Here is a 26061-nt window from a genome sequence, read left to right as displayed (position 1 = left end):
GGCCCGGTGAGGTAATGCTCATAAATTAAAAAGGCAAGGTGCGTCAAAGGCAGAAGGAGCGGGCATGGCAGGAGAGCATGGGAGAATGCCAGAGAAACCCCCGTCGCTCTGAGGGATGAAGGAAGCCGGGGAGGAGAGAGAGCAAGTCATGAAGTGACACAGTATCGGCTGATATGGCGGGATTGAGGTGCGATAATGCATGGCAGCAGCAGAACATGCGGACAGCGAGTGAGAGCGAAGAGAAAGATGGGATTTTTGGACAACGAATGGAGATGAGGCGCCTAATCAAGTCGAACTCGCTCACAATCGAAACACTGGGCTGTCATGCGGAACGATAGAAAGAGTAGACACAGTTCCAGCACCGAACGTGCCAACGATGGACACTTATTCGATGAAGCTGTTACGCTTGCCACCGCGGCCCTTGACTCCCTTGACACCGTTCCGGACGCGCGACCAGAATTGCTTCCAGATGCTCTTCTTGTTGCTGTCGGATCGGTTGAAGGCTCTTGACGGGGCGTCCGCATCAGGGTAGTTACCCGACTCGTAGCTGGCGCCAAACGGCCGCTCAAGGGTGCTGCTTTCCTTCAGGCTGGCCTCTTGCCACACTTGGGCCTGGCGCGGATCAATCGGGAGGCCACCGAGGCCATTTTCGAAGCAGTGGGCCAAGTTGGCCGCCGCTGTCGCCGTAACGGAGCCTTCCTGGAGGGCTTGGTGGTAGTACGCCACGGCCTGGAAGTAGTCCTGCTCGACGCCTTCGCCGTAGTAGAAGCAGTGACCGAGCTCAACCAGGCCCTCGAGCTGACCCAGGTCGACAGCCTGCAGGAACAGAGCGTACGCTTTGGATGGGTTCCTTGGCACGGCCCGTCCGCCGCGGGAATAGCACTCGCCCAGGCCAACAAGCGCCAGGTCAAAGCCTTCGTCGGCTGCTTTGCGGAACCAGTTGATGGCAATCGAGCAGTCCGGGGCCACGCCGATGCCCTTGAGATAGCAGTCACCGAGGTTGTTTTGGGCCTCGAGGATGCCGGCGGCAGCGGCAACGCGGTACCACACGACGGCTTCGCCTGGATTCTGCGGGACGCCGAGACCTTCGAAATAGCAGTCGGCCAGCCGAAGGGCAGCCAGGGGATGGCCCTGCTCAGCACCTTTCCGGAGCCACACGACGGCTTCCTCGAGGTTCTGCTCGACACCGAGCCCATCGAGGAAATGGAACCCGAGGCCCGTCATGGCGTTCGGGTTGCCCAGGTTTGCGGCGCGATAGTTGAGATCAAAGGCAACGGGCAGGTTCATCTCGACACCCTGGCCAAGGAAGTAGCAGCTCGCGAGGGCGGACATGGCTTCAGCATGGCCAGAGTTTGAGGCGTCTTGGAGATACTTGGCAGCCTTGGCCGAGTCGGGCTCAACGATGTCATTGCCGGCAAGATATATGTTGCCAAGCTCGAACTGGGCATCCGGGTCGCCGAGCGAGGCGGCCTTTTCGTACCACTTGAGGGCCTCCTCGGGCTTCTTTTCGATGCCAAGGCCCTCGGCATAGCTGTTGGCGAGGTTGAACATGGCGTAGACGTTTCCTTGATCGGCAGCTTTGCGGTGCCAGTATACGGCCGTCGAGAAATCGCAAGGCACACCCGTGCCATCAAAATAGGCGTTTCCGAGATTGTACTGGGCGGTGGGGTGGCCCTGCTCGGCAGCACGGCGATACCAGAGCACGGCCTGGGCGTCATCCTGGGGCATGCCGCTGCTACCCTCGAGGAAGGCGTTGCCAAGGAGATACTGGGCCTCAGACTCACCCTGGTCGGCGGCAGCGCGGAGCCATCGGATGGATTGGACGGGATCGCAGGCGACGCCTTGGCCTTCGCTGAAACTGGTGTGCCATCACAAGACAGAGAGCGCGGCGATGATGTCAGATGGATGCATGTGCGAGCGCGATGGCCGAGTAGGAGGAGTCTACGCAAGATAGATTCCGATCGGAGGCAACAGTGGATACCGGCAGCGATGATGCAGCACCAGGCGCTTGTGGGAGCATACTGTGTGCGGCTTACCAGATTCCAAGCTGCACCTGGGCAAGCGAGTTTCCTTGTTTTGCAGCCATCTTGATCAGCTGTACACCATAGTCGCTGTTGTGGTCGGGGTGGGTCGAGTCGATATAGAACTTGCCGAGCTCGAGCTGGGCGCTGGAGTTGCCTTGGTCCGCGGATGCCTTGAGCCAGTGGATCGCTCGAGCAGAGTCACGGGCGGCGCCGATGCCGTCGAGCAAGCATTTGCCGAGGACACTCTGGGCTTCGGAGTGGCCCTTTTCGGCAGCAAGCTGGTACCAGAGCACGGCCTGGGCGGTGTCGGGGCTGGCACCCTTTCCGTAGAAGTGAAAGTTGCCGACCTCAAAGGCGGCGTCGATGTTGCCGCCTTCGGCAGCCTTGCGGTACCACATGTAGGCCACCGAGTAGTCGACCGAGAAGACGATGCCGTTGAAGTAGCAGTAGCCCAGGGCAGTGCAGGCGTTCAGCTCGCCCTGATCCGCGGCCTTCCGGTACCAGTATATTGCCGTTTCGTAGTTCTTTTCGACACCAAGACCCTCAAAGTAAGCCTCGCCAAGGTGGAACTGGGCCTCGCGATGGCCGTTCTGGGCCGCCAGGCGGTAGAACGAAACGGCCTGGGTGAAGTTGCGCTCGGTTTCCCAGCCATAGAAGAAGCAGTTTCCGACATAGGCCTGGGCATCGGGATCGCCGCTTTCGACAGCCTCTCGGAGCCAGGCGAGGTCTTGGGTGTCGGGCCGCCCGGAGGCCGACCGGAATCGAGACGATTGGTCAGAGCCCGCGGGGTTGCTCCATCGCAAAGTGGACATGGCCGGCGACCTGCTTGCGTGTGAATGTGCACCGGCACCAGAGGAGATTCAGGACGGGGTTGGAGAGGAGAGGGCGCCGGCTGGGGGTGGGAGAATCGCAGCGTCGGCGCTGGTGTTGGTGTTGGTGTTGGTGTTGGTGGAGAGGGGGGCTTTCGTCCCAGACGTCGAGACAAGAAAGGGCCAAGAACCACGGCCCAGGTCGAGGACAGGAGAGGCTCGAGCGAGAGAGAGAGAAGCCTGGGGCGAGGGCCAACAGCGAGAGCACACAAACACCGAGGGCAGGCTTGTGGACGAGAGAGCCAGGCGAGAACACAGCGACAGCGGCCGCAGGAAGGCCAACAGAGCGCGCTCGCGGGGTCGCACAGCGGCAACAGAAATGGCTTAACAAGAGCGGATGGGGGGGCCAGTTGGCTGTCGCGGGCAACGGCGACGCGTCTTGTGCGACACGGGCCAACCGCGGCGCCGCAAGTACCAGCCAAGGCGTCCAGTGAATACCGGCGCGGCGCGCACAATAACGCGGCATCATGGATACAAACGCGCCGGATCCTTGCGCCACATGCACCGGACAGTGTCTGTGTGGCTGCGCCGTGCGCGCTCGGTGGCGCTCTGGCACGAGCCGCGGCGCGTGGGCCGTCCGTGGCGCAGGCATCACGGACAAGCGGCCAAACCCAGGGGGCCGTGTACCACCCAGTGATCATGGCGATACCGAGCACACGACCAGACCCATGCCATGCTGCAGGACGATGTCGCAGGACGGTGTCGCAGGTCAGTGTCGCAAGCCGGTGTCGCTGCGGTGTGTTCTGCTTGAAAACAGCATCGCGATGGCCTGCATGTGTCGCATCGTATCCCTGCCCGCCTGTCTCAATCAGGCCCAAGCGCCGATCAGTCGCTGTGCTCCTGTCCCCTCAGCGTTCACGCGGGACGCCCCCCTTTTGCGCAGGCTCTGGAGCCTGCAACTCTGACCGCGCGGACTCCTGCTGATCGCACTTTGGCCGTTCCAAAGCCGAGACGGCATCGACCGCGCATCCACGGCCGCTGTTGCTGGACCTTCATCCGGCTCCAACTATTACACCACCCTCGGACGCCATGTCCAATCGATTCGACACACCCGCAGCCGCCCCATCGAAGGAGAAGCCGCAGCTGCCTATTCTCGACACGACCGGAATTCGCAAGTATGTCGAGAACCTGAAGGAAACCTCGCCGGTCACGCACATGGTCAACGTGCGCGACCAGGCGCTCTACGACGATGTGAATCTCCTGGCCAAGCTGCTGGTCGATACCATCCGCGAGCATTCGGGCATCGCCGGAGGGCATCCAGGTTCGTTCAGTTTCCGAGCGAGCGGACGTGCGAGAGCCGCACTCGCTTTGGATATCACGCGTCATAACAACGACATCCCGCATCGCCTGATGTGTGTGCATCTCTAGAGCGCCTGACGTCTTTGATCGAGGGTCTGTTGACCGCCAGCCGACTCTACTTGTATCATCCATCGGATGAATCTTTCGAGAGTTTGGTGACGTTGATTCAGCAAGTAGTCACGCCGGCCGAGTATCTTGAGGTTGCTCGCGTTTTCCATGAGTTCTTGATTCTGGCGGATATCTCGGATCGGCAGCATCGGGTTCGGCGCTGGCGTGGCTATCGACGAGGTAAGCAACCAATCGCGCGCCCGCTTGTTCAATCGGATAATGCAGTATATGCATTGTATCGCCACTTTCGCTGACACCCAGGCGCTCCATAGGCACCAACGACATTCACTTCAAGCAAACCTTCAGCGACGCTTTCAAGTTCCTCCTTGATAAAGGTGTGTTGTCCGTGATGTCTCCGCACCGGTCGATCGAAGGGAGGCCGCCGATCACAAGCAAGAGCATCGGCTCGCCCTCTCTAAGGTAGCATCGATGGTTGGATCTCTTTCGCCCCAGGATTCTCGCGCCAGCAAATCCGAGAAGGCCTGATGAAGCAAAATGTCGAGCTCGTTCTCACAGCCCACCCGACCCAAGCGGCACGCCGAACGCTGCTGCTCAAGTACTTCAACATCGCGCAGCAACTCGACATCCGCGACCGAACGGTCCTGACCCCGGCCGAGCATATTGATATGATGGATGCCATCCGCCGTGAGATTGTCGGAGCGTGGAGGACCAATACCGTTCGCCGCTTGAAGGTAATGTCTCAGTCACAGACACCTGACATGCAATCCTCGGACGCGGGTGTAACGGCGGCCATGCCACTGGCGGTGGATGTGCTTTCACGAATGCGCTGCTATTGCGACTATTCGGAGGACACTTTGTCAGTGTGGTTTAATAGAGGCTCAGGTCAGCTTATCAACGACCCCATACCCACATCCACCAACTTGTAGCCCACGCCCGAAGACGAAGCAAGAGGTGCGCTGGCCGTCATCGAGAACAGCATCTGGAAGGCTCTGCCTCAGTTCATGAGGAATCTGGACTCCACCCTCCAAGAGTTTGGAATCGAGCCGCTTCCCTTCGACAAGGCCGTCATCAGCTACGGCAGCTGGATTGGTGGCGATCGGGACGGCAATCCATACGTCACCCACGAAGTCACGACAGAGGTTGTCAAGCTCTGTCGCTGGAGGGCCTCAGCCCTCATATACAACGAAGTGGATCAGCTTCTCTTTGAGCTCAGCATGACTCGCGCCTCGGATGAGCTCATCAGGTTTGCCGCAGCGATTCCACAGGAGCACCTCGTTGGCACAAGCCGCGCAACCAATCTCAACTTTCCACGAGGAAACATACCGCGAGATGAGCCATATCGCGTCCTACTGGCACCGCTCCGAGACCAGTGCAAGGTCACCGAGGAGGTTGGTTCGGCCAGAACATCGTCTGTTGCAGAAGAGACTCGCTTCTGCCTGCTTGTACGGACTCTGGTCGATTCGTCTCACGAACGTGTTGCCGCTGTAATCCACTGCCCAGTATCTCTGCTCGAGCGTGGGGGTTCGCAACCCCCTTCCACGCCCATCGAACTTTATCGGCCATCCCCAGCAGCTACTGGAGCCCCTAATGCTGTGCTACCGAAGCCTGGTTGAATGCGGAGACCAGGTCATTGCAGACGGGCGCCTCAAGGACCTCATCAGACGAATCTCCACGTTTGGACTGACCTTATACAAGCTCGGTAAGCAACCTCGCTTGACCTTACGCGCTGATCCAGGCGCGGTTGATGTTTTTGCAATCGATATGTCTCTCCTGTGATCTGAGCCACATCGGTTTTGCTTGCCGGCTGGAACTCACCTGGCTGATTCACCGCGCCTCGCCAACAGATATCCGCCAAGAGTCTGACCGTCACACCGAAGCCATTGATCACATTACACAATGGCTCGACATGGGTGTCTATTCGTCTTGGGATGAAGAATCAAAGCAAAAATGGCTGATTCAAGGTGTGCGATTGTAATCGGTTGCAAGAGGCACACTTCACCGAGCAGCAACATGGGCTAACGTACTTCTCCCCTCTCCTGCAATGATCTAGAACTCAACGCCAAGCGTCCCTTGCTTCCCGATAACTGGCCCAATATCCCTGGATGTGGTATGTGCTGCTTCAAGCTTCCTGTCATGCGTAAAGATGGCCGTGATTATTGAAGGCGGTCGATACACCTCCTTGACAGAGAACGTGCCACACAGCGTCGAGGAAGTGATGCAGACCTTCCGCACGCTGGCGCTGGTCGGAATGGATGCCTTGGGCTCGTACATCATCTCGATGGCCCGAAAAGTAAGGTTTCCGTGATTCTGGCCGAAGCGATGCCCCTCCCCTCCCGGGTGATTACGTCCTCGGTGGTCGTGTCCTGTGGGAGATCGAAGAGCACCAGGCTCGCACAATCGCTCACATATGCAATCCTGACCCGCAGCCTTCAGACATTCTGGCGGTGGCACTGCTTCAGAAAACCGCCGGAATCACCGCGCCACTCCCTGTGGTCCCACTCTTCGAGACCAAAGATGATCTAGAGCGAGCCGGAGACACCATGAGACGACTGTTTTCGATCCAATACTATCTCAACAGCATCAAGGGCACGCAGCAGATTATGCTGGGCTACTCGGACAGTGCCAAAGATGCCGGCCGGCTCACCTCGGTCTGGCAGCTCTGGAAATCGCAGAAGGAGCTCTCGGACATCTGCAGGCAGTTCAGCATCCACTTGACACTCTTCCATGGCCGAGGTGGAAGTGTCGGTCGAGGCGGCGGGTGCGTGTCTGCGATGAGATTGCGATGGATTGCTCGTGATGATGTTGCTGAAAGATCATGACAGGAGTTGTGAGTAGGCCCGAGTGGTGTTACAAACCAAACAGCAACCGTTGGCCAGAGAGGGGTTGCTCAAATCCGATTTGCCGTTCGCTTTGCTAGACCTCAGCACTTGGCTATCTTGTCGCAGCCGAGCGGAACGGTCCAGGGAACGTAAGTATCAGTCGCCATCCGACACGGCATTTTTGCGGGTTCCATGACTGGATGTCGAGGCGATCAGGTCGGGAAACCCACGCCTCGCAGAGTCGGGAATCCATCCCAGCTGGCTGCGATAGACTCGATTCTCCTCCCCATTCACTAACAAAGAACGATTTTTTTTTTTCTTGGAATGTAGAATGCGCATCACAGCCCAGGGCGAGATCATCGACCGCAATTTTGGTCATCCGGCTACTGCCGCACAGACCATGGAACGATACACGACCGCAACGCTGATTGCGACGATGGCACCTCCTGAGGACCCCAAGGGTCTCTGGAAGTCCGTGATGGAGCGCATGTCGGAGATATCGTGTCGCCACTACCGCAAGCTTGTCACAGACCCTGCGTTCATCTCCTACTTCCACAGCGCCACTCCGCTGGCCGAGATTGGGATCCTCAACATCGGGTCACGACCGACCCGACGCAAGGTTGGGGGCGGAATCGAGACCCTCCGAGCGATTCCTTGGATCTTTGCATTCACCCAGACGAGGGTGCTGCTGCCGGTTTGGTACGGCATCGAAGAGGCCATTCGAGTCATGAAGTCGGAGGGACACCTCGCCACGCTGCAAGAAATGTACCAGGAGTGGCCGTTCTTCAAGAGCACCTTTGATCTCATCCAAATGACGCTTGCAAAGAGCGATCTCCGCATTGCAGGTCAGCTTATATCGTCCGCAGCGACTCTGCCGAGAAGCTGTGAGTGTCGGATGGCGGAAGCAGTCGTCACCGCAAGTGCTGATCCCGGCCTTAACCAACCATTCAGGCTACTACGACCACTGCCTTGCTACTGGAGAGCAGCTCTCCATGGGGACATCGGTGCGACAGGCCCTCCAGGATTGCATCCACAGCGTCCTCGAGGTCACCCAGCAAACCGAGCTCCTGGCAACCGAGCCGGTGGTCAAGCGGACGATCGAGTCGCGCCTGCCGTTCACGGATCCTTTGAACCTGATTCAGGCCGAGCTGCTCCGCAAGCTCCGCCACGAGCAGGGCAACATCGAAGCTGGCGGCCTTGACAGCGAGAGCAAGGAAGTATCCGATGCTGTGGTTGTGACCATCCAGGGAATCGCCGTTGGCATGGGAAACACTGGCTAAAGTGCCGAGAAAGAGTGACATCAGGGCATGCAGCGATACGACGCGCATTTTCTCTTTCACGCAGATCCTGGGCACGCAGATCCTGGGCACCGAAGTCTTTGGCGTCGATCTTCCCGGGCATGGCACAATCGCAATCTACAAAGTAATACATTATGTGATGGCGGCTTTGCACGGTCTCTGGCTTTGACCCAGAACTGTTTGGTGTCTGGGTGTTCCTGCATGTCTCCGTTGGTGAATGCAAGAGCAGTGCTCGTCCTCGGGAGGGGGGAGAGTGCGCTGCCGCAGACTGGTCTTGAGTACCTAGCACCACCTCGCTCATCACTGTTGATCTTGGTTGACTCGATATAGTCGCCCGTCTCCTTTGCATGAATCGCCTCTGGTTCATCGACCTGTGATGGCATCGATTACTGTGAGCAATGTTGCACGGGTGTATATTTCCAAGCCGGAAGAAGAAGAAGAAGAAGGAGAAAGTGGGAGAGAAGCCTATGTTCGATACTCGGTGGGAACGGTTGGATCGCCAAAGTAGCCAGTTCGTGTGTTGACCTGGAAGATGGTCATGAAGACATCGTCGAGTTGGGCGAGATGGCTGCCGATGATGTCCGGCGAAGGATCGACATGATGGGCCTCGGTAGTACCAGCCATGGTGGGCACGGCCCCGTCAGTGTCCTCGGTCGCAGCGTGCTCTTGCTCTTGCTTGAGGGCCATGTGTGAGGCGTGGGCATCCATATAGTCGCCGGCTTCGCTCCCTCGGAGTCGAGAGGCGCCATCATCATCATCTGATATCAGCATGCGGGAGAACGATGCCTCCCCAGACGAGATATAGATAGGGCCCATCGATGTGATCTCGTCCTTATTGCTATCGAGGTCGAAGACGGGCGGGTGAAGGGTTGGTGAGTCGACAGGGCTGTGACCCGCAAGCTCATCGTGATCGACCTCGAACGCCTCCCTGGCCTCGTCCGGCTCCGAGAATGCATCGATCATGTCCACGGATTGGTTCTCAGGCGACGCCTCGTCCTCCTCGGGTAACGGTTCAAAGTCGATGCTGGGCAGCGTGTGCGTCTTATGTGCAGGCAACGATGGTGCCGCGATGGTTGGCGAGGAAGCGTCGTTGGATTCTGGCAGAGCATGCCTCAGAGCGCGGGGCCGATAGTGCAGGATCTCGGACGAGTACTTGACGATGGCGGCATTGCTTTCTGGCTCCAGGGTCTGCTTCTCGACTACTTCGAGGAGCGAGAGTCTCAAGGCGTGGCCGCCCAGGAGCGAGGTCTCGAACAGCCGCTTGACCACGCTGACGAGAAAGTAGCCGTCGCCGAGGATGAGGTCGCAGACGTGAAGGTAGACATCGTTGGTGCTCATGCCGGGCAATTCGTCGCGTATGGTCCGGGCATTTGTCGTGCTCAGGGCGATGAGCTTGGTATCGTGGATGATTCGGTAGATGAAGACGCTGCGGTAGGACTCTGTGATGATCTCGGTCAGGAAGTCGTCCATGGACAGGCTAAAGAAGCGGTAGTGAATGGTGCACGAATAGAGGTCCTGGAAGAGGCCGACGACTTGATCAAAGGGGATAAAGCAGCCGCTCCCAAACATGCCCCGGAACTGGTGGATGAAATGATAGAGAACCATCTGCGGTGAGCCAACGAGCATGATGTCGTTGCGGACTCTGAGGCCGGTCGACGAATCCGACGCCTGGGCGAAGCGGTCGATATGGTGCTGGTATTGCTCTCGGCGGAGACCAAAGGCCAGGGCAAGCAGCCTCTCGAGATCGGCAAGCGAGAGCAGACAGTGGGCCCCGAAGGCGGTATCGATGCATCCCTCGAACTGGCCCAGGGTCAGTCGACTAAACTCGGAGAGGAACGTGTGCCGTTGAATGAGGTTTGGGCTGTGTTGCTTCAACGAGACCCATGTGTCGCCGTCGGGCTCGAGCGGCGGGTGGATGCAAAGAAGCGACGAATGCTCGGACGAGAGCCAATCCTTGATGGACTTTGCTCCTTTCCGAAAGCTGGGGAAGTTGAGCGATCGCTGGAACCGTTGCTCGTAGTGGCGCAAGAGGGGAGCCGCCGAGAGTTGGAAGAAGAGCTGACCGTCCAGCAGACTTGAGATCTCATTGGAAAGATGGTCGGCATCTCCGGCGGTGGGTGGTGAAACTGGCAGAGATCGACAAGGCGTTAGAGTAACGAGGGATGACCCCGGACGAGGGAGGAAGAGGGGGCCGGTGAAAGAATACTATCCGGATCGCCACTGGGGAGCTCAAAGTAGCAGGATGATGGGCCATGCCGCTCTCTCGGCAACAGCTTTTGGAATCGTAGATCTCACCCCTTTGGACTCGTGGACGCTTCGGGGAAGCAGCAGCGGCAGCGGCATCCCCCGCCTCGTTTGACTTGATGTCACTATCAGCGGTCAAGTTGTTGCCAGGATGAGCGCCGCTGGGCTCGCCTGGTCGCTTCATTGCTCGATATCAACAGCCTGCGCGGCAAGAGAAGGATGGGGATGAGAGGTGTTTGCGCGGGAGGAGAGGAGTCGGATGCAGGACAAGAGCGAATGCCAGCGGCTCCATGACCCGAGGCCACGAAGCGGTGCGCGCTGACTTGCAGGACATCGTTCGGGTCAATCCGGCCACGACCGACTCCCTGGCAACTCGTCGGTGGGCAGTTCAATCGGTGGTCAAAGTGTTGATGGGCGGCTTTGGTCGGTGGGCCCGGGAGGGAGGCCTTTGGGAAGCCCTTGGGAAGCGAGCCCGAGCCAAGCCCGAGCCAAACCCGAGCCAAGACCGCCCGCGACCATCGTTTCCTCGATCGTCTCCATCTCCCCGCCTCCATCCCGTCCATTCTGCGTCCGCTGCTGCTTCCCTCTCCGCCCCTCCAGTTGTCGCCAACAAACAACACCCCGATCTACATCCATCCATTCATTCATCCATTCATCTATTCATCCATTCATCCATTCGTTCACCCAACCGACCGACTGGCCAACCAACACACTCTCATCGATGGATCGCACTCTCTCACGGCAGCATCTCGTGCAGGTCATCCGATCGATCTGTGCCGACCAAGGCTGCGACGAAGTAGAAGATGGCGCTCTCGATGTCATCTACGAGATGATGATTGCATGTACGCATCTCGACATCCCCATCGATCAGGAGGAGGACGGCCCTGAGTCTGGATGGGAGGAGTTGGTGCTGAACGAGCGATCGATCGATCGTTCGACCAAGGGATGATCGATCAATCCAGAGGCCGTCACTGGCTCGATCTGCACAGCTGGCCAAGCGAGGATCTCGGCTTCGAAGCGACGGGATAAGGGGCAGGATATACCCTTGGTTATGACCAGCGTTTCTCGCCCGCTCTGACCCTCCACTTCGTTGTCCTCTGTCCTGGTTCGCCCCTTTCCTCTCCCCCCCCCCGGCTTTCAGTCTTTGTCGATGTGTCGACCAAAATCAAGCTTCATGGCGAGCACACTCTCCATTCAGCCCCAAGTTTCTACGACATGATTTTGCCTCTGCAAGAATGTGGCATTGAGGCGGCAGAGCTGGTTCAATTCTTCCACTCGCTTCCTCGGCCGACGTCCAGTGGTCCAGGTATGTTGGCTGAAGGCCTGAGGAAAGAAGAAGCGATCGAATGGGTCCAGATCCAACCAGACCACATACGATCATGCCATATACGACCAGACCAGACCGGATCAAATTGGGCTGGACTCTGCGCTGGGTGTGAGGAGGAGTGGTTTGGCCACAAGGTCCGTTTTGCACCTTGAGCACTCATGCCGTCTCTCGGGTCTCGCTTCTGCAGAGCTTCAGGCAGCCTCCGAGGCCTTTCAAAACGCCATGGTTATCCCGAGCGACTGGACCCTGGACGACCAGCTGCAAACCTGGACCAGCATCGATCGGACGGATGACCCGCTGCCCGATCCGATACCCAAGTACTTCCCAACCTTTCCGCAGAAGCACTCGTACATGTCCACCAAGGTAAGGCAACCCAAGGCCCAGCTGTCCTCGAACAGTGGACGAGGATGGGAGGCGGTGGTGGTAGTGGTATTTGATGTTCGAGACTGGTTGTTGTTGCCGATCCTGCGCTGCTGTATCGGCCAATAATGATGGTTGTGGACTGTCTGCCACTTGCCATGATCCATGTGCCCCTCGCATTTACAGTTTGCAATGGGTTCTTCTCCTTTGCGCACTCCCCCCTCCCTAATCTGCCAGCTGGACTCGAAAAAGCCGGCAGAGGGCCCGGCATTCATGCAAGAGTACTCGCTGCAGGCCCGGCAGGTCGAGGACAATCTGCGACTGCTCCTGGAGGGCTCTGCTCTTTCTGCTGAGCAGCAGCACCAACAACAGCAGCATCAGCAGCAGCAACACGGCGGCGGTACTGGCTTTGTGCATTACGATGGGCCGATATGCCGCACCTCATCCAGCAATACACGGCGGTAGCCCTTACTTCTTGGTTCAACAGCAGACCCGACGGAGAGAGGGCCGTGGCGGTGGTGAGCCAATGGAGATGACGCAGAGGCGATGGCGATCGAGGTCAATAAGCCCCACAGTCCACAAGATACAAAGTCTCTCACCCGCATACCTCAGTTCCCTTGGAGATAGCCGGCCGTGATTTAACCATAGAAACGATTATATTTATTTTTCTTCAAATTCTTGCGATCCATTTTCCGATCAGAGAGGAAGTGAGGGGGGGAGCATTTCACAAGAGGCATCATGGGAGCGACAGCGCAAGGCGAGGGGGACGACAGATTTTGTAAAAAAACAAAGAATTGTGTGGGGGAGGGGAGGGATGATGTTTGTCTTTCCAACATTCGTCCCATCCTCGCAGCAAGGCAAAACTTGGAGAGGAAAAATACGCTTCAAAGATATCGGGGCCCAGATTTGTATTGCAAGCGACAGCAGCAGCAGCAGCAGCACCGAGAGCCAGAAGACACAAGTTATACCAGGAACGAGGGGGCAAGTCGAGATGGAAATGAGGATACAAGGGCGGCAAGGTTTTTTATTTCTGTCTACATAGAAAGCTGTCGCAACATAGAAACAATCAAGGTGGGCGGCATAGTAGAAGAGTTGCAAAAGGGGCAGAAGAGACTTTTGACGGGGGAGGAAAAAAAAACGGTGGGGCTCACAGCATCAAAATGGTTATTTAGGTGGCTGAGAAGTGGGGGGGGGGGTCAGATATTACACCTGCGCGCCAGGCGATTACGATTCAGGCTCGAGGCCCCTGCCCCTCGAGAGGGCCGGGAGACCAAGAAAGAGGACCGCGGACCGCGGAGGTCGCTTAGTAGGGGTAGGGGATGGAGGCAGGGACAATGTGGGTGTAGCTGTTGGTGGTGTAGAGGCTGGCGATGTGGCAGTAGTCACCAGAGTCGTTGGCGGGGTAGACATACCAGTGGGGACCACCAGCAGTGATGTTGGAGTAGGGGAGGGTGGTGTTGTCAACGTTCTGGGCAATGACGGGGGAGCCGTTGTGGCCAAAGTTGTACTGGCCAGCGAAGCCGTAGGCAAGGTTGGTGTACTGGGCGGGGGCGTTGATGTTGGCATCGCACCACTCAGTGCGGAAGACGTGCTCCTCCTGGTTGCCGAGGTAGGACAGGTCGGAGGCATCGATCTGGAACTCGTTGATCAGGATGGCACGGAGACGGTCGAGACGAGCACCAGTCTTGGTAGCATCGAAGGCGGGGGCAGCACCAGCGGACCACCAGCGCTCGGCAGCAGCGGAGGTACGGGGGAAGACGTAGTGGTCAAGGTTGTGGCGCTTGACGGTTTCGGACCAGAGGGCAACCTCGGCACCAATGATGGCATCGGTGGAGTTGACGCCGGCAGTGATGTCGTAGTTGTAGATACGGGTCCAGTTGTGCCACTGGCCGGCGAGGGTGAAGTAGTCGGAGATGTTGTACTTGGTGGGGGGGTTGGACTTCTCCCAGGCGTCACGGCACCAGTTGACGGAGGGCGAGCAATCCAGGTAGTACTGGTCAGAGGCACCAACGATGATGTTCTTGAAGCCAGCGTTGGCAATGTTCTGGACGTTGTCACCGTGGCCGTTCCACTGCCAGATGTGGGCATCCTTGGGGAGAGCAGCAGCGACACCAAAGTCGGTGACGGCATCGTCCCAGGCACCGAAGATGCGGCCAGACTTGTTGATCTGGGCCAGGAGCTTGGGCTCGGCGGTGGCGAAGAGCGACTGGATGGCGCCGGCGTCAACAGAGTCCCAGTTGTCGGGGGTGGTGCCGTAGACACGGAAGTTGAACTCATCGTGACCGTAGTGGGCGACGGGGTCCTCGAACCAGGCACCGACCTCGGAGACGAGCTGGCCGAAGAAGTCCAGGGCCTTGTCGTTGGTCAGATCGATCTGACCGCAAGGGGGCTGGTTGCACCACTGGGTACCCCACCAGAGGATGCCGGAGGAGGCGTTGTTGGTGTCCTGGTTGCGACCGTCCCAGGGGGAGTGGTTCAGGCCGACAACGAAGGAGGGATCGACGGCGGCGAAGACGGCGTTGTGGCCGATAGCCTCGAACTCGGGGATGACACGGATGTTGCGCTCAAAGGCGTACTGGACGATGGCGCGGACATCCTGCTCAGAGTAGAGCTTGGGGTTGCCGTTGGCATCGGTGTAGGCAGTGGAGCGGAGCTGGGGGTAAGAGGGCCAGTCGAAGGGGAAGGACTGGGAGTCGTAGAAGTGCCAGTGGAAGACGTTGATCTTGGTGTAGGCCAGACCGTCAATGATGCGCTTGATGTCCTCGACGGGGAAGAAGGTACGGGCGGTGTCGAGCATGAAGCCACGGAAGCGGTAGGCGGGGGCATCCTTGATGGTGGCCGAGACGATCTCACCGGTGGGCTTGACGAGCTGGGAGAGGGAGACGAGGCCATAGGTGGCACCGACCTGGGAGTTGGCTGTTGTGTGGGAGATGGAGGTGTAGTATGGCATGGTATGGCATGGTTAGCAGGAGCGATGGGGAAGGAGCAAGTGGCGGTGATGGGCAAAAGCGAGGCGGCGGGGTCCATGCGCAGGCAAGGAGGCCGAAAGAGGAAAGGCGCGGCCCAAAGTGCCGGTGCCAGCCGAGCGGGATCGGGTCCGGCAATCGGGTGACCCGGTCGCGTCGACACATGCACAAGGGACAAAACTCAGCGGGAGCAGAGCGGAATACATACCGGTGATGGTGACGCCGGTAGCGCTGACATCGAGAGTGTAGGACTCATCGATACCGTTGAGGCTGGAGGGCTTGATGGCGTAGGAGTTGGCAATGTTGACGGTGACAGTCAGGGGCTTGTCAACGACACACTTGTAGCCGTTGCCGGAGGAAGCACCAGCAGAGCGAGCCTTGTAGCTGTCCTGGAAGCGCTGGAAGGCCGAGGCAACAACGGTGTTGCCAGAGGCCTCAGCGAGGACGAAGCGGGAGGGAGCGGGGACGACGGTGTTGTGGTCAACGACGTTGGCGGGGTAGGGCCAGACGTAGTCACCAGCGGACTGGGCGGCGACAACGGCAGCGCCAGCGAGAGCCAAGAAGGCAGCCTTCATAGAAACCATTTTTGTGATGTGAGCGGGAATTGGAGGTTCTCGGTGCGGACCAAAGACGGGGCGGGGGAGCGTGCGATATATATACGCCGCGAGGGGGGGAAAGGAGGGCAGAGGAAACGGGTGAGGCGGGTCAGCCGCCAGGACCAAGAAGGAGGCGGCATGGACACACCCAAGCAAGAGAGAGAGCGGAAAGGAGGGAAAGGAGCACAAGCCAGATTGGGCCACCCACCAACCCGGCAGCCGAGCAAACAAACCCAGGCAGACGAGCGGGGGGGAACCGCGGCAGTTTGGTGGTGGCGGCAAGGGCAGCAAGGGACGGGCCGAGGGGCAGCAAGGGAGAGGCAAGGGAGAGGCAAGGGAGAGTCGAGGGCGACGCACGGGCGACGCAAGGGGGGGTGAGCAGCCTTGCTGTTTCTCCGCAAGAGACGACGCGGCATTGGGACACAGCAACCGGGCCCATGGCTGGGGCATCTCGATCGGCACAGAGGCCGACAGAGCCGTGTCCAACAAACATGCGGCAGCAAGGGGGAGGCAGGCGACTCGCACAGCGACCGCTCAGCGACCGCCCTCAAGGCCGTGCTGCTCGGGCGAGCGGGCGGGCAGGGTCACCTGACGCGGGCAACAAGCGGACCGGCGCGGCAAGGGGTGCAGCAAGGCCAGCCACATGGCACGCACAGAGCGCGCCGCGAATGTATGCTGCGGTGCGGGGCGCCTTGTCGGGGGCGTTGTGTCGCGCAACGCGTCGGCCGGTCGCACTGTATGTCCTGTACAGTGTTTCTGTATCAGAATCTGCGCGGAGCCACTGAAGCCATTGGAGCTATTGGAAGCTGTTGGAAGTCATTGGAGCCTTGAGGCAGCAGCAGCGCACAGAAGCACTGGTTCGGCCTGCTGTCCTCGCCCACGTCGATGCCCATGTCCACGTCGATATTCAATCACACCCATACACCATCCACTCCCCGTGTCGCCCTCGCCGCCAAGCCCTCCCCTCATCCACGCATTTTTGCTCCTCCAATTTCCACAAACGCCGCCCCCCAGGCCATCGTCGTGGGCAGACATGTCTGTCCGCAGCTTCTCCTTTCGGCAGCGAATCCCGCGCTCTGGGCGCTTGTGCGCTCACACGTTGCACCATGTCATGACACCACCCAGCCAGCGCGCGCCGACACGGACGCCGACACAGACGACGCGCCGGCAAGCCGTGGGGCTTCTCCTGCACACCGGCCGCCACAGACGCAGTTGCGAGAGCCGCGGCCCGGCGTGGACCGAGAGCCCGCTCAGAGAACAACACGGTGTGCGCTGTCACGCTGCGTCACTGCCCGTCATTGCCGGGAACAGACCGGCCTCGCGCAAGCAAGTGCAAGCAAGTGCAAGCAAGCCCATGTCTGCCCAAGAGCAAGCCGCAGCAGGCCACGACGCAGCTCCATGGCGCCGTGGCACTGCCTCGCAGCCACCAGTCCAAGCCCGGCAGTCCGGCTGCACCGTCCCACAGTGCAGTCCTCGGCACAGTTCCCAGCAGCCCCGCCCCCCTGCTCCACAGCGAATCCTGCGGCGGTCACCTGCCGCTCCCGCCTTGCTGAGCGATCCCCCACTGTCACCAGGGCGTCCCTTGCGCATCAGCAGGCGGCCACTCGCGCCACGCGATCGCGCCCGCCACGTTGCACAGCATGTGGCGTCGGTGTGCGACGCTCCGTCGCCGCGGCCCGTCCGCGCATCGGTCCAGCAGCGCCAGCTGTCCCGGCGCCGCTCAGCCGACCTGCCTGGCTGGCGCGTCTCGACTGCGCCGCTGCCGATTGGTGCGTCTGGTCGCACGGCTGCCCTGCCGGTGTCCCGTCTGCGTCACGCGCTGTCCTGCGACACGCCTCGCCTGACCCCCCTCGCGCCCGTGTCCGCCGCGTCGCCGTCGCACGGCCACATTGGCTTTGCAATCCCTTCTCTCGCCTGATGCCCACGATCGCACAGCGGCGCTGTCGTCGCTGCCGTCGTTGCCGTCTCCGTCTCGGTGTGACTTTTGCTTGGGGATGCCCCGCCGGTGGTTGCTGGCCCAGCAACCCGTTGCACCAGCTCCAAGTTCCTCCTCTCCTGCCCCCTGCTCTCCCTTGGCTGCTGCCGCCGGGCTTCTGCCCTGGTGGCGGCCGCCCAAAAACCCTGTCGTTGTGCCTGGCCTGGTTGTGGCGTCTTGGGGCCTGCTTGTCTGGCCCTCCTGCTCCAGTCAACCAACACCGCTCAGTCTCTCCTTTCTCTTTCCACCCGTCCACGACATGTCCCGGCTGTCGAGAGCCACGATGGCAACGTTGCGCGCTGTCGCCATACCCATGCACCTCCATCGCTGCACCTCCTCGTCTGGCCAAACGCTCGCATCAAGCCCGTCGAGAGTGATTCCGCGGCAACCCTTCGCAATCATCTGCGATCGTGCGCGATATCCACTTCGTCTCGGAAATGACGCACCGCCGGTCATGGCGTGTTGCTCAATGCAGCCATTTCAAAGCCAGCCACAACATGGCCATACAGTAGCCACAGTCGCACACTTGCCGTGTTTCTGGATCGGCTGCACGTGGTCCCCCGTGACGCAGCCTGGGCTGTTGATCCGACCATCCGAACCAGGCACACCAGACGACGCTCGATCCATCGCATCTCACCAGATCCATCACATCATCAGATCCATCACACATCATCAGATCCACCGGACCACATCGATATCTGTCGCTTCAGCTCAATCGCTTCAACTCAGTAGCATCAATCCATCCCCGCCATGCTGGCCGACCTGCGCCATGCGCTCGCCTTGCCCGCTCTCCCGCTCGATCTATCCTCAACGTCGCTGTTGCTGGCCACCTCGACGCTGCTCTTTTCGTTCCTGATCGCCTACCTCCTCGCCTATTCCTACCACACCGAGTCTCGCTCCATATCCATTTCCTCGTCGTCCTCGGCGCAAAAGTATCTGCAGCGGCACGCCGGCTTCTCCCTCACTCATTCCTGGACGCCGCTCGAGCACCATGTTGAGGCTTCACACCACAAGGTCTGGTGCAATGCGTGCGCCCATGATATCGACTCGTCGCAGGCAGGCGTCGAGTGTCTTGTCTGCAGGCAGTGCTCCCACACCAAGTCCGACTGTTTATCCAAGCTTGTCCGCCAGGTAGCTGCATTCGTGCCCTGGACGCTCGGCTGCGGTCCCAGCATCCGTCCATCATCCATATTCAACCCAGGGTCTTGCGCTGTACTGACAACCGCTGCTCGATATTGGCGTCCCGGCGCCGTGATCCCACTATCGTCGCTCGTGGCTTTACTTGCAGCCCTGCAAGATCATTGCCGTCGCCAAGCCCGCAGACTCGTCCAAAACTCGCTCACCACTCTTCTCGAGAACAGCCGGGTGGTCGCCAAAGCCCCAAGGTAACAAAGCCTCGCCGCCATCGCCGGTAGCGTCCAGACTGCCCAACTCTGCCAGTTCGTCGAGCCTCCCGCCTCCCCTCGGTGTCGACCATCTCCACCCAGACAGCGCTCACACCCTGGACGCTTCGAGCCCCGATAGCCATGCTCAGCACCCTCCCGACCCATTCTCCCACCAATGGATCATCGGCAACGTTGGCCTGTCGAGCTCCAAGTGCACCATCTGCAGGATCCCCACCGGCGACGAATTCAACCTGCAAGATCTCCGGTGCATCTGGTGTCTCGAGACTATCCATACTCGCTGCCTGCCCAGAGACCCCCTCGGCGGCTGCAGAATGAGTCGACTTCCCAAGCTGCTCCTCCATCCCAGCCATGTTGTGCTCGAGCCCTCGGGTCAGTTCGAAGGACCCCGGTCTGTCCCACCCAAAGTCGGTCTGCTCAAGACTCGTCCGCGCTTCCGGGTTGCGCTGCCTTTGGATGCCCATCCGTTGATCTGTCTCGTCAATCCAAAGTCCGGTGCCCAGGATGCTCCGCGGCTCCTGCGCGCTCTCTATAGCCATCTAAACCCAATCCAGATCGTCAATCTGTCGACACATAGCCCCGAGAGCGAGCTCAAGAACTATGGCGCCTCGCTCCCGCAGTGTCAGATCCTGGTCTGTGGCGGAGACGGGACCGTCGGCTGGATCTTGTCGATTCTGGATCGCATGATCCCAGACGAGAATCAGCGGCCCCCCATCGCCGTCCTTCCCCTCGGCACCGGAAACGACCTGGCCAGGGTCTTGGGCTGGGGTGGCGGGTGGGAGGGCGAGTCGGTCCTGGATATTCTCCGAGAGATTCAAGCCGCCGGTCGCTCGGACCTGGATCGGTGGGCCGTCCGCATCCAGTCTGCAGTTGCCCAGGCCGGCAGCGGGCGCCGGAGCTCGATTGTGCAGCGCGCCATGTCGATGGCGGCGCCCGGGGCCCCGAAGGAGAAGCTGTCGATGATGAACAACTACCTGTCCATCGGAAGCGACGCCACGATCGGTAAGCCAATGGGCGGGAAAGCGCATGAGTGTGTGTGAGCGATTGTGTGAGCGATTGTGTGGATGTGTGAGCATGCGTGATTGTGAATGCGCCCAGTCAAACGAGTGGATGTATGGGTATTCCCTTAGTCGATGCAACCACATACGACGAGGAATCGCTACCAACCCGTTCAGAGGAGGCCCCACTAACACTTGGCCACACCGCCACATCATCATCATCACATCACATCACATCACATCATTATCACATCATCATCATCATCACATCACATCATCGTCGCCGCATCCCCAGTCCTCGAGTTTCATCGTACCAGAGAAAAGAAGCCAGAGCTGTTCCGCTCGCGCTTCCTCAACAAGATCTGGTACTTCCTCATCGGCAGCAAGCAGACCTTCAAGGGCGCCGTCTCGATCCTTTCGAACCCAGCCAGCCCATTCGTCTCCCCCTCCGTTTCGCGACAGCCATCCTCGAGCATGCTCGCAACCACCGCCGCCACAACCGAAACGCACTCCCCGAATCCCCTCAGCAACTTTACCCTCTCGATCGACGGCTCGGTCGTGTCCGTGCCAAAGTCCGCCTCGAGCGTCATCCTGCTCAACATCCCGTCCTACGCCGGCGGCGCCCGCATTTACGAGGCCGCGGAGCTGCAAGGCTACCCACCGTGCCGGATGGACGACGGCTTCCTCGAGGTCATTGCCGTCTCCGGACCACTTCATATGGGCGCCAGTATCGTCGGGCTCTCGAGCCCGGCCGTCCTTGGCCGGGGCCGGACGTTCGAGATGTCCGTCCGATGCACCAAAGCGTCTCCGGTCGACTGCCAGATCGACGGCGAGCCCTTCCGGGTCGAACAGGACTCGACCTTCTCGGTGACCCGAGGAGGCGTTGGCACCATGCTCCGCCGATCCGTTGTCGACACCGAAGACGAGCACGGCGACGATTTCGACCCGGATGAGACCGAGGACTTTGACGAAGACGATCTGACAGGGATGGAGAGCGTCCTCGACGACGAAACGGCCGACGAGCGATAGACCGACTCTGTCTGCAGAATCACAGCCGCCCCCTGGACACTGTTGCTTCCAGGAAGAGAATGTTTGAGGGGGGGGGCAATATGGATCTATTCCTCCCTCCCCTCCCCTCCCCTTCCAACAGAACGAGGGCAGGAGAGGAGTGGACATCGATCGACTCTCCTGTCATCTTTGTTTTGTCTATACCCTTATTGTATGTATAATTAGTTAATGAATCGGGGCAGAAAGCCCAGTCCACGATGATGATGCTGATGATGATATATTGTGGGCGATGAGCCGATGCCGAGGCAAGCACAGTGAATTGGCCCTCACAAGAGTTCCCATCCAGATCCAGATCCAGATCCAGATCCTGATCAATGTCGGCAGAGCCAGCACCAGTAGCGGCATTGTGCTGTTCTCCGTACCTATGCCGTCGCTATCCAACGTGCATTAGGTAGCCCTGGGTGATCAGCGCCTCCACATCCACCCGGCGCAGGTAGTGCATTGTGCCGACAGAGAGCTGGATGGGGCCCTTCTCGGTCATGATCTCTCCGCAGTCCTTGACCACCCGGACCATTACAAAGACATCCCTGGGCGGAACCAGGGACGAGCCCAGATCCACATTCAGGAACGAGCCCTTGTAGTCCTGCACCAGGGCCCGATATCCCTCCAGAAACTGAATCTCGTGCGGCGACAGGTTGTCCTTGAGCTCGGGCGGGAGGCCCAAGGTCGTGCCCAGGTCCCAGATCAGGTCCGTGATGAGGTTCATGCGGTGGCGATGGTAGGCGTGCAGGCACTGGACGTTGCGGCGGACGGCGAGCTGGTGCATCAGCGCCGTGGTCATGTACTGCTGCTGCTGCTGGAGGTCGAAGAGGCCACTCTGCGACGACTGCGTCAGCTCTTTCTGTGTCGCCACAATCTTGCGGATCTGTCCGTTGAGGTGCAGGTTCTCTTGCAGGACGTTCGAGACGCACTCGGAGTTGTAGGGCGGCAGGGTATCGGCGTGTCGCTTGGCCTCACGGATGAGCTTGATGGCTTCTTCGGCAAACGCTGTCGCCATGGCGGACGATCGCGGTGGTAGTGGTGGTGGTGGTGGTGGTGGAAGAGGAACAGGCGGTGACGACGGGGAGATCAAGTCGGTCGCCCTGGTGGTGAGGAAAGATGAGCGAGATCAAGCAAAGAGGCGGGACAGATCGCAGCCAGCGCGGCTGGGATCGGCGATCAAACTCGCTGCTCCATGCCCATGTCCGTGCGCTCACCCCAACTCTCACGGCGAGCCAAATGGATTCAAGGCCGCCGTCGTCTCCACAGACAGCAGCAGAAGCAGCTCAAGGGACTCGCCGATGCAGTGGACAGTGTCGACATCTGACGTAGCCAACGCATTTCGTCTTATTCATGATGCCAGAGAGCCATCCTATACGAATGGCCGTTCCGAGATCCAGCTGGAGATGGTGCATTTGATCTACTCGACAGCCATCCCGTCGCTGCTGCTGCTGCTGCTGCTGCTGACGGCCGCCAGCAGATGCCGGGCGAGCTCGATCTCTTCGACCGTCAGAGATTTTGCCAGCAAATCGCTCTCCGCTGACTCTACGATCGGCCGTACATACTCGAGACACAGGGTGTCCGAGTCTCCCCAGTTGTAGAGGGCCACGGCATAATTGAGATTCAGACGGGGCTCAGTTCTGGCGATCAAGGGGAATCAGCCGTGGAGAACGAAGGCAGACGGGGACGAGGAGAATCAGCCGCACAACACCCCCAACGGCTTGCCTGCTCATTCGTCTGCTCGATTGCGTTGTGGAATTACCTCTTCAGACGGAAGGCCTTGTCGAATGCCGCTCGGGCAGCACTTCGGTCCTGCAACTGGGCCAGGGCCATCGCGAGCCACATCCAGGCCTCGACCGAGGATGGATCCTGCATCGCCGCAGCCTCAAAGTAGACTGCTGCGGAGCAGTAATGACCAGACTTGAGATGGACAAGGCCAAGGTTGAACTTGATAGTGAAGGAGAACGGAAGGAGATAGTGTGCATGCTTGAGACAGGCTGCAGCCTGGGTCAAAGTGGAAGCGTCGGGAGGGGAAAGGGAAGCATGTCCGTGTGGATGGATTAGCTTTTCGCAAGCCCAACTCCAGTGCAGTGCGATGGATTGATGGCAGCTCCAGCTGGTCCAAGAGAAACTCGATCCAGCGGACTCGGAAGATAGCTCGTTTCGCAGAGCGACTCTTGAATGTCTCGAGGAGGCAACGGGCTGCAACGACGACAAACGCCTGTCCCTCCGAGTCCGCAGACCCGCCTCCGATTCAATAGCACCCGCTCAAAGCAATAATGGTACCGCACCGCCACGTATTTCTCCTTTTGATAGAAGCACATCCCGATGTTGTTCCAGAGATAGGGCGAATTGATGTGTTGGAGGACAGTGATGCGGTATTTGATCAGCGCCGCATCAGGCTCATCCAGAATCTGGTGGAGAGCACACAGAGGCAGCAGCGCCTGTGGGTGACGACGAAGCACAGCGCAGGTGGTTGAAGCAGAGTTAATGTCATCGCCGTGGCCATGGTCGCGATCATGCTCATGACCATGTATCTGTCATGCGCACGAGCAGCACCATGACAGGATCGCTTCGTTATCCAACGATGGCATCGAGTCGCTGGGCCATCCTGCACTCCTCACCTTGGCATAGAGCGGGTCATGGCACAACGCCCGACCAAAGTAGAGCAAGGCCTTGTCGTGCTCGCCTCTGCTGAAATACAGCAAGCCGGTCTTGGCCAGAAAGTCCAGGTTCTTGGGCGACGATCTGGCAGAAGAAGCGGCGCCATCGTCAGCATCGCAGAACGACAGAGAACTTGCACCAAGAAGGAGAAAGAGCCACTCACTCCAAGGCGATGCTGTAATGGTCGAGAGCCAGCTGGTACTCGCCCATTTGGATCAGGCACTCGCCCAGCTGCGAGAATGTCGAGTCGTAGCGGTGGACGAGCAGGCTTTGGTTGAAGCACTCGATGGCCTGTGTCGGATCGCCAGAAGCACATGGTTAGTTTATGAAGCGATCGTGGGGTACGGGCATCTGTCTATCTGTCTCTGGTCAGTTTCAGTTGTAGGCTTGCGGCTTACTCTTGAATAGTCCCTGAGCGACATAAAGCACAGCCCACGCCCATGGTGGATTTCCTTGGAGATCGCCAGGGTTTGGAGACGCGTAGAGGTTGATGGAAGTGTCAACCACCCATCCGACAGGAAGCATTTCAAGCGATGCCCAACGACAAGGAAGGGGGAGGGAGATGAAGACGGAGGCAGCAATTCAGGATCGGTCCCACGTTGATACGAGCAGAGACGGTAATGGCGATACCCAGTCGTTCCCGGCATATCTTTGTGTCTCCGAATAGATATCCAGACTTGCTTTATGTCGCCCCAGCAGAAACCTAGGTCACGTTTGCGATAAGGGAGAAAGGTATATCAGCAACTCGTCCTCATCCAGCAGCCCACAAAGTGCTGGTCTCGTTCTTTGCCAATCGCTTGCAAATCGCTTGCAAATCGCTTGCAAATCGCTTGTAAATTGCAGAGTCACTCACAGCGATCTCGCAATCTGTTTCAGGTTGGCGATGTTTGTCGGATTGAACTTTGCCACCGAGTTGAAGAGTTCCAGCGACTCTTGGATCTTGCCCTGCTGGCGCCGAATCAGCGCTAGCGACCGATGATGCGCCAATATTGTCGCAAAAGACCACGGTCGGATGGGTTATCGAATCAATGGCATAAGATTGGGGCTCAACATACTCGAGCTTGGATAGAGTTGGAGATACCAACCGTTTCTAGATACAGACATATGTGTATAGGCACGAGGGAAACGGCCACAGCGGCCTTGACGGCACGAATATGCAACGAGCCACACAAACCTTTGATATAGATAGCATACTCATGAAACTCGGAGTGGTCACCGTCGATTTTCTCGATAAGATCCTGTCTCCGGGAAGCCCGCACCACCAACGCCGACACCATGAACCGATGAGGGGACGCGCCATTGGTCATAAGAAGACGAGGATCATGGGGGGAACGCAATCTGACGCTCTCGAGTTTTGGCTTGCTGCGGTGGAGGCTCCACGGGATGGATGAGCAAACAGTATCGGAATAGCCCGCATCAATGCATCGAGCAACGTGCTCAAAAGCTTTACCCAGCATTGCCGGAAGCACCTGGTCACGTAGAGGGCATGCACTCGCCACAGGATGCTGTTCTTGGGGACTATTGTCGCGGAGTAGCCGAGAAGCGTGAGTCACCATCGAAAGCCAAACCAACCAGGGCTTTGTTTTGTATATCCGGAGAGTCTATTGCGCCAAAGCCGGGATCGAATCGATGCGACAGACCGTTTGAAATGAATCGCGGGTACTCGGCCATGCTGATGCGTGGTTGCGGGTGGTGGATGTTTCGAGATTGGATTTGCTGACACCGAACGAACGGAGACGGTGCAGAGGAGCTTCGTCTGCGATAGATTCAATCAGAGCAGGTGGGGGAGTTTGTCGTTCGGGCACGGTAATTGCCCAAGCGATGACACGGCCAAAGATCAAGCGATGGGGGCCTGCAGCTCGATGATGATTATTGCCGGAGGCCATGAGCGGCGCCAATTTGCGATCACCCAAAGAGGCGGACTGTCGTGATTCGCCGTCCAGACAACGATACGCTGTCCAGGTGGTGCGATGACGATGCACCACCGCCCACATAACGCAATGCTCGGCGAATGAGGGTGACACACAGAATATATATTCGAACTTTTTTTTCACAGGCTTGAGACAATTGGTAAGGGTACGGTGATCCGCGATCGCAGATAGC

General features: G+C 58.9%; 8 protein-coding genes across 8 annotated transcripts; 3 read left to right on the top strand and 5 right to left on the bottom strand.

Annotated features, from left to right (window-relative positions):
- Positions 1–384: 384 nt before the first annotated feature.
- On the bottom strand, positions 385–2836 carry BJ171DRAFT_579202 (TPR repeat protein; the record flags this gene model as incomplete). Its single annotated transcript, XM_053113947.1, has 2 exons — positions 385–1858; positions 2037–2836. The coding sequence occupies 2 exons, from the start codon at positions 2834–2836 to the stop codon at positions 385–387; spliced, it is 2274 nt and encodes a 757-aa protein (XP_052968919.1).
- A 1086-nt stretch (positions 2837–3922) lies between these two features.
- Positions 3923–8493, top strand: BJ171DRAFT_596979 (phosphoenolpyruvate carboxylase; the record flags this gene model as incomplete). Its single annotated transcript, XM_053114717.1, has 13 exons — positions 3923–4154; positions 4262–4480; positions 4573–4635; positions 4754–4992; positions 5188–5649; positions 5762–5960; positions 6106–6222; positions 6312–6368; positions 6448–6551; positions 6688–7019; positions 7179–7229; positions 7411–7925; positions 8032–8493. 13 exons carry the CDS (start codon positions 3923–3925, stop codon positions 8358–8360), a joined length of 2919 nt encoding a protein of 972 aa, XP_052968918.1. The 3' UTR covers positions 8361–8493.
- A 350-nt stretch (positions 8494–8843) lies between these two features.
- BJ171DRAFT_579200 (uncharacterized protein) lies at positions 8844–10806 on the bottom strand (the record flags this gene model as incomplete). Its single annotated transcript, XM_053113946.1, has 2 exons — positions 8844–10504; positions 10674–10806. The coding sequence occupies 2 exons, from the start codon at positions 10804–10806 to the stop codon at positions 8844–8846; spliced, it is 1794 nt and encodes a 597-aa protein (XP_052968917.1).
- A 318-nt stretch (positions 10807–11124) lies between these two features.
- BJ171DRAFT_494938 (uncharacterized protein) lies at positions 11125–12793 on the top strand. Its single transcript, XM_053110060.1, has 4 exons — positions 11125–11464; positions 11764–11928; positions 12137–12312; positions 12547–12793. Exons 1-4 carry the CDS (start codon positions 11344–11346, stop codon positions 12772–12774), a joined length of 690 nt encoding a protein of 229 aa, XP_052968916.1. The 5' UTR covers positions 11125–11343; the 3' UTR covers positions 12775–12793.
- A 688-nt stretch (positions 12794–13481) lies between these two features.
- Positions 13482–15886, bottom strand: BJ171DRAFT_307470 (glycoside hydrolase superfamily). Its single transcript, XM_053107040.1, has 2 exons — positions 15484–15886; positions 13482–15225 (listed from the first exon to the last, which is right to left on the bottom strand). The coding sequence occupies exons 1-2, from the start codon at positions 15857–15859 to the stop codon at positions 13613–13615; spliced, it is 1989 nt and encodes a 662-aa protein (XP_052968915.1). The 5' UTR covers positions 15860–15886; the 3' UTR covers positions 13482–13612.
- A 2498-nt stretch (positions 15887–18384) lies between these two features.
- BJ171DRAFT_307464 (ATP-NAD kinase-like domain-containing protein) lies at positions 18385–21482 on the top strand. Its single transcript, XM_053107039.1, has 3 exons — positions 18385–18977; positions 19135–20251; positions 20543–21482. The coding sequence occupies exons 1-3, from the start codon at positions 18597–18599 to the stop codon at positions 21274–21276; spliced, it is 2232 nt and encodes a 743-aa protein (XP_052968914.1). The 5' UTR covers positions 18385–18596; the 3' UTR covers positions 21277–21482.
- Positions 21483–21537: 55 nt separating this feature from the next.
- Positions 21538–22451, bottom strand: BJ171DRAFT_494931 (DNA replication complex GINS protein PSF1). Its single transcript, XM_053110059.1, has one exon. It carries the CDS (start codon positions 22310–22312, stop codon positions 21689–21691), a length of 624 nt encoding a protein of 207 aa, XP_052968913.1. The 5' UTR covers positions 22313–22451; the 3' UTR covers positions 21538–21688.
- A 173-nt stretch (positions 22452–22624) lies between these two features.
- On the bottom strand, positions 22625–24404 carry BJ171DRAFT_494930 (uncharacterized protein). The gene is made up of 6 exons (XM_053110058.1): positions 24357–24404; positions 24122–24249; positions 23919–24042; positions 23586–23738; positions 23057–23298; positions 22625–22934 (listed from the first exon to the last, which is right to left on the bottom strand). Exons 1-6 carry the CDS (start codon positions 24378–24380, stop codon positions 22715–22717), a joined length of 891 nt encoding a protein of 296 aa, XP_052968912.1. The 5' UTR covers positions 24381–24404; the 3' UTR covers positions 22625–22714.
- Between the last annotated feature and the right edge of the window lie 1657 nt (positions 24405–26061).

Source organism: Polychytrium aggregatum, assembly GCF_025602895.1.
Source record: "Polychytrium aggregatum strain JEL109 chromosome Unknown BJ171scaffold_9, whole genome shotgun sequence".
NCBI lineage: Eukaryota > Fungi > Chytridiomycota > Chytridiomycetes > Polychytriales > Polychytrium > Polychytrium aggregatum.
The sequence above is the reverse complement of the archived record's forward strand: the minus strand, read 5'-3'. Positions and strand labels throughout refer to the sequence as shown.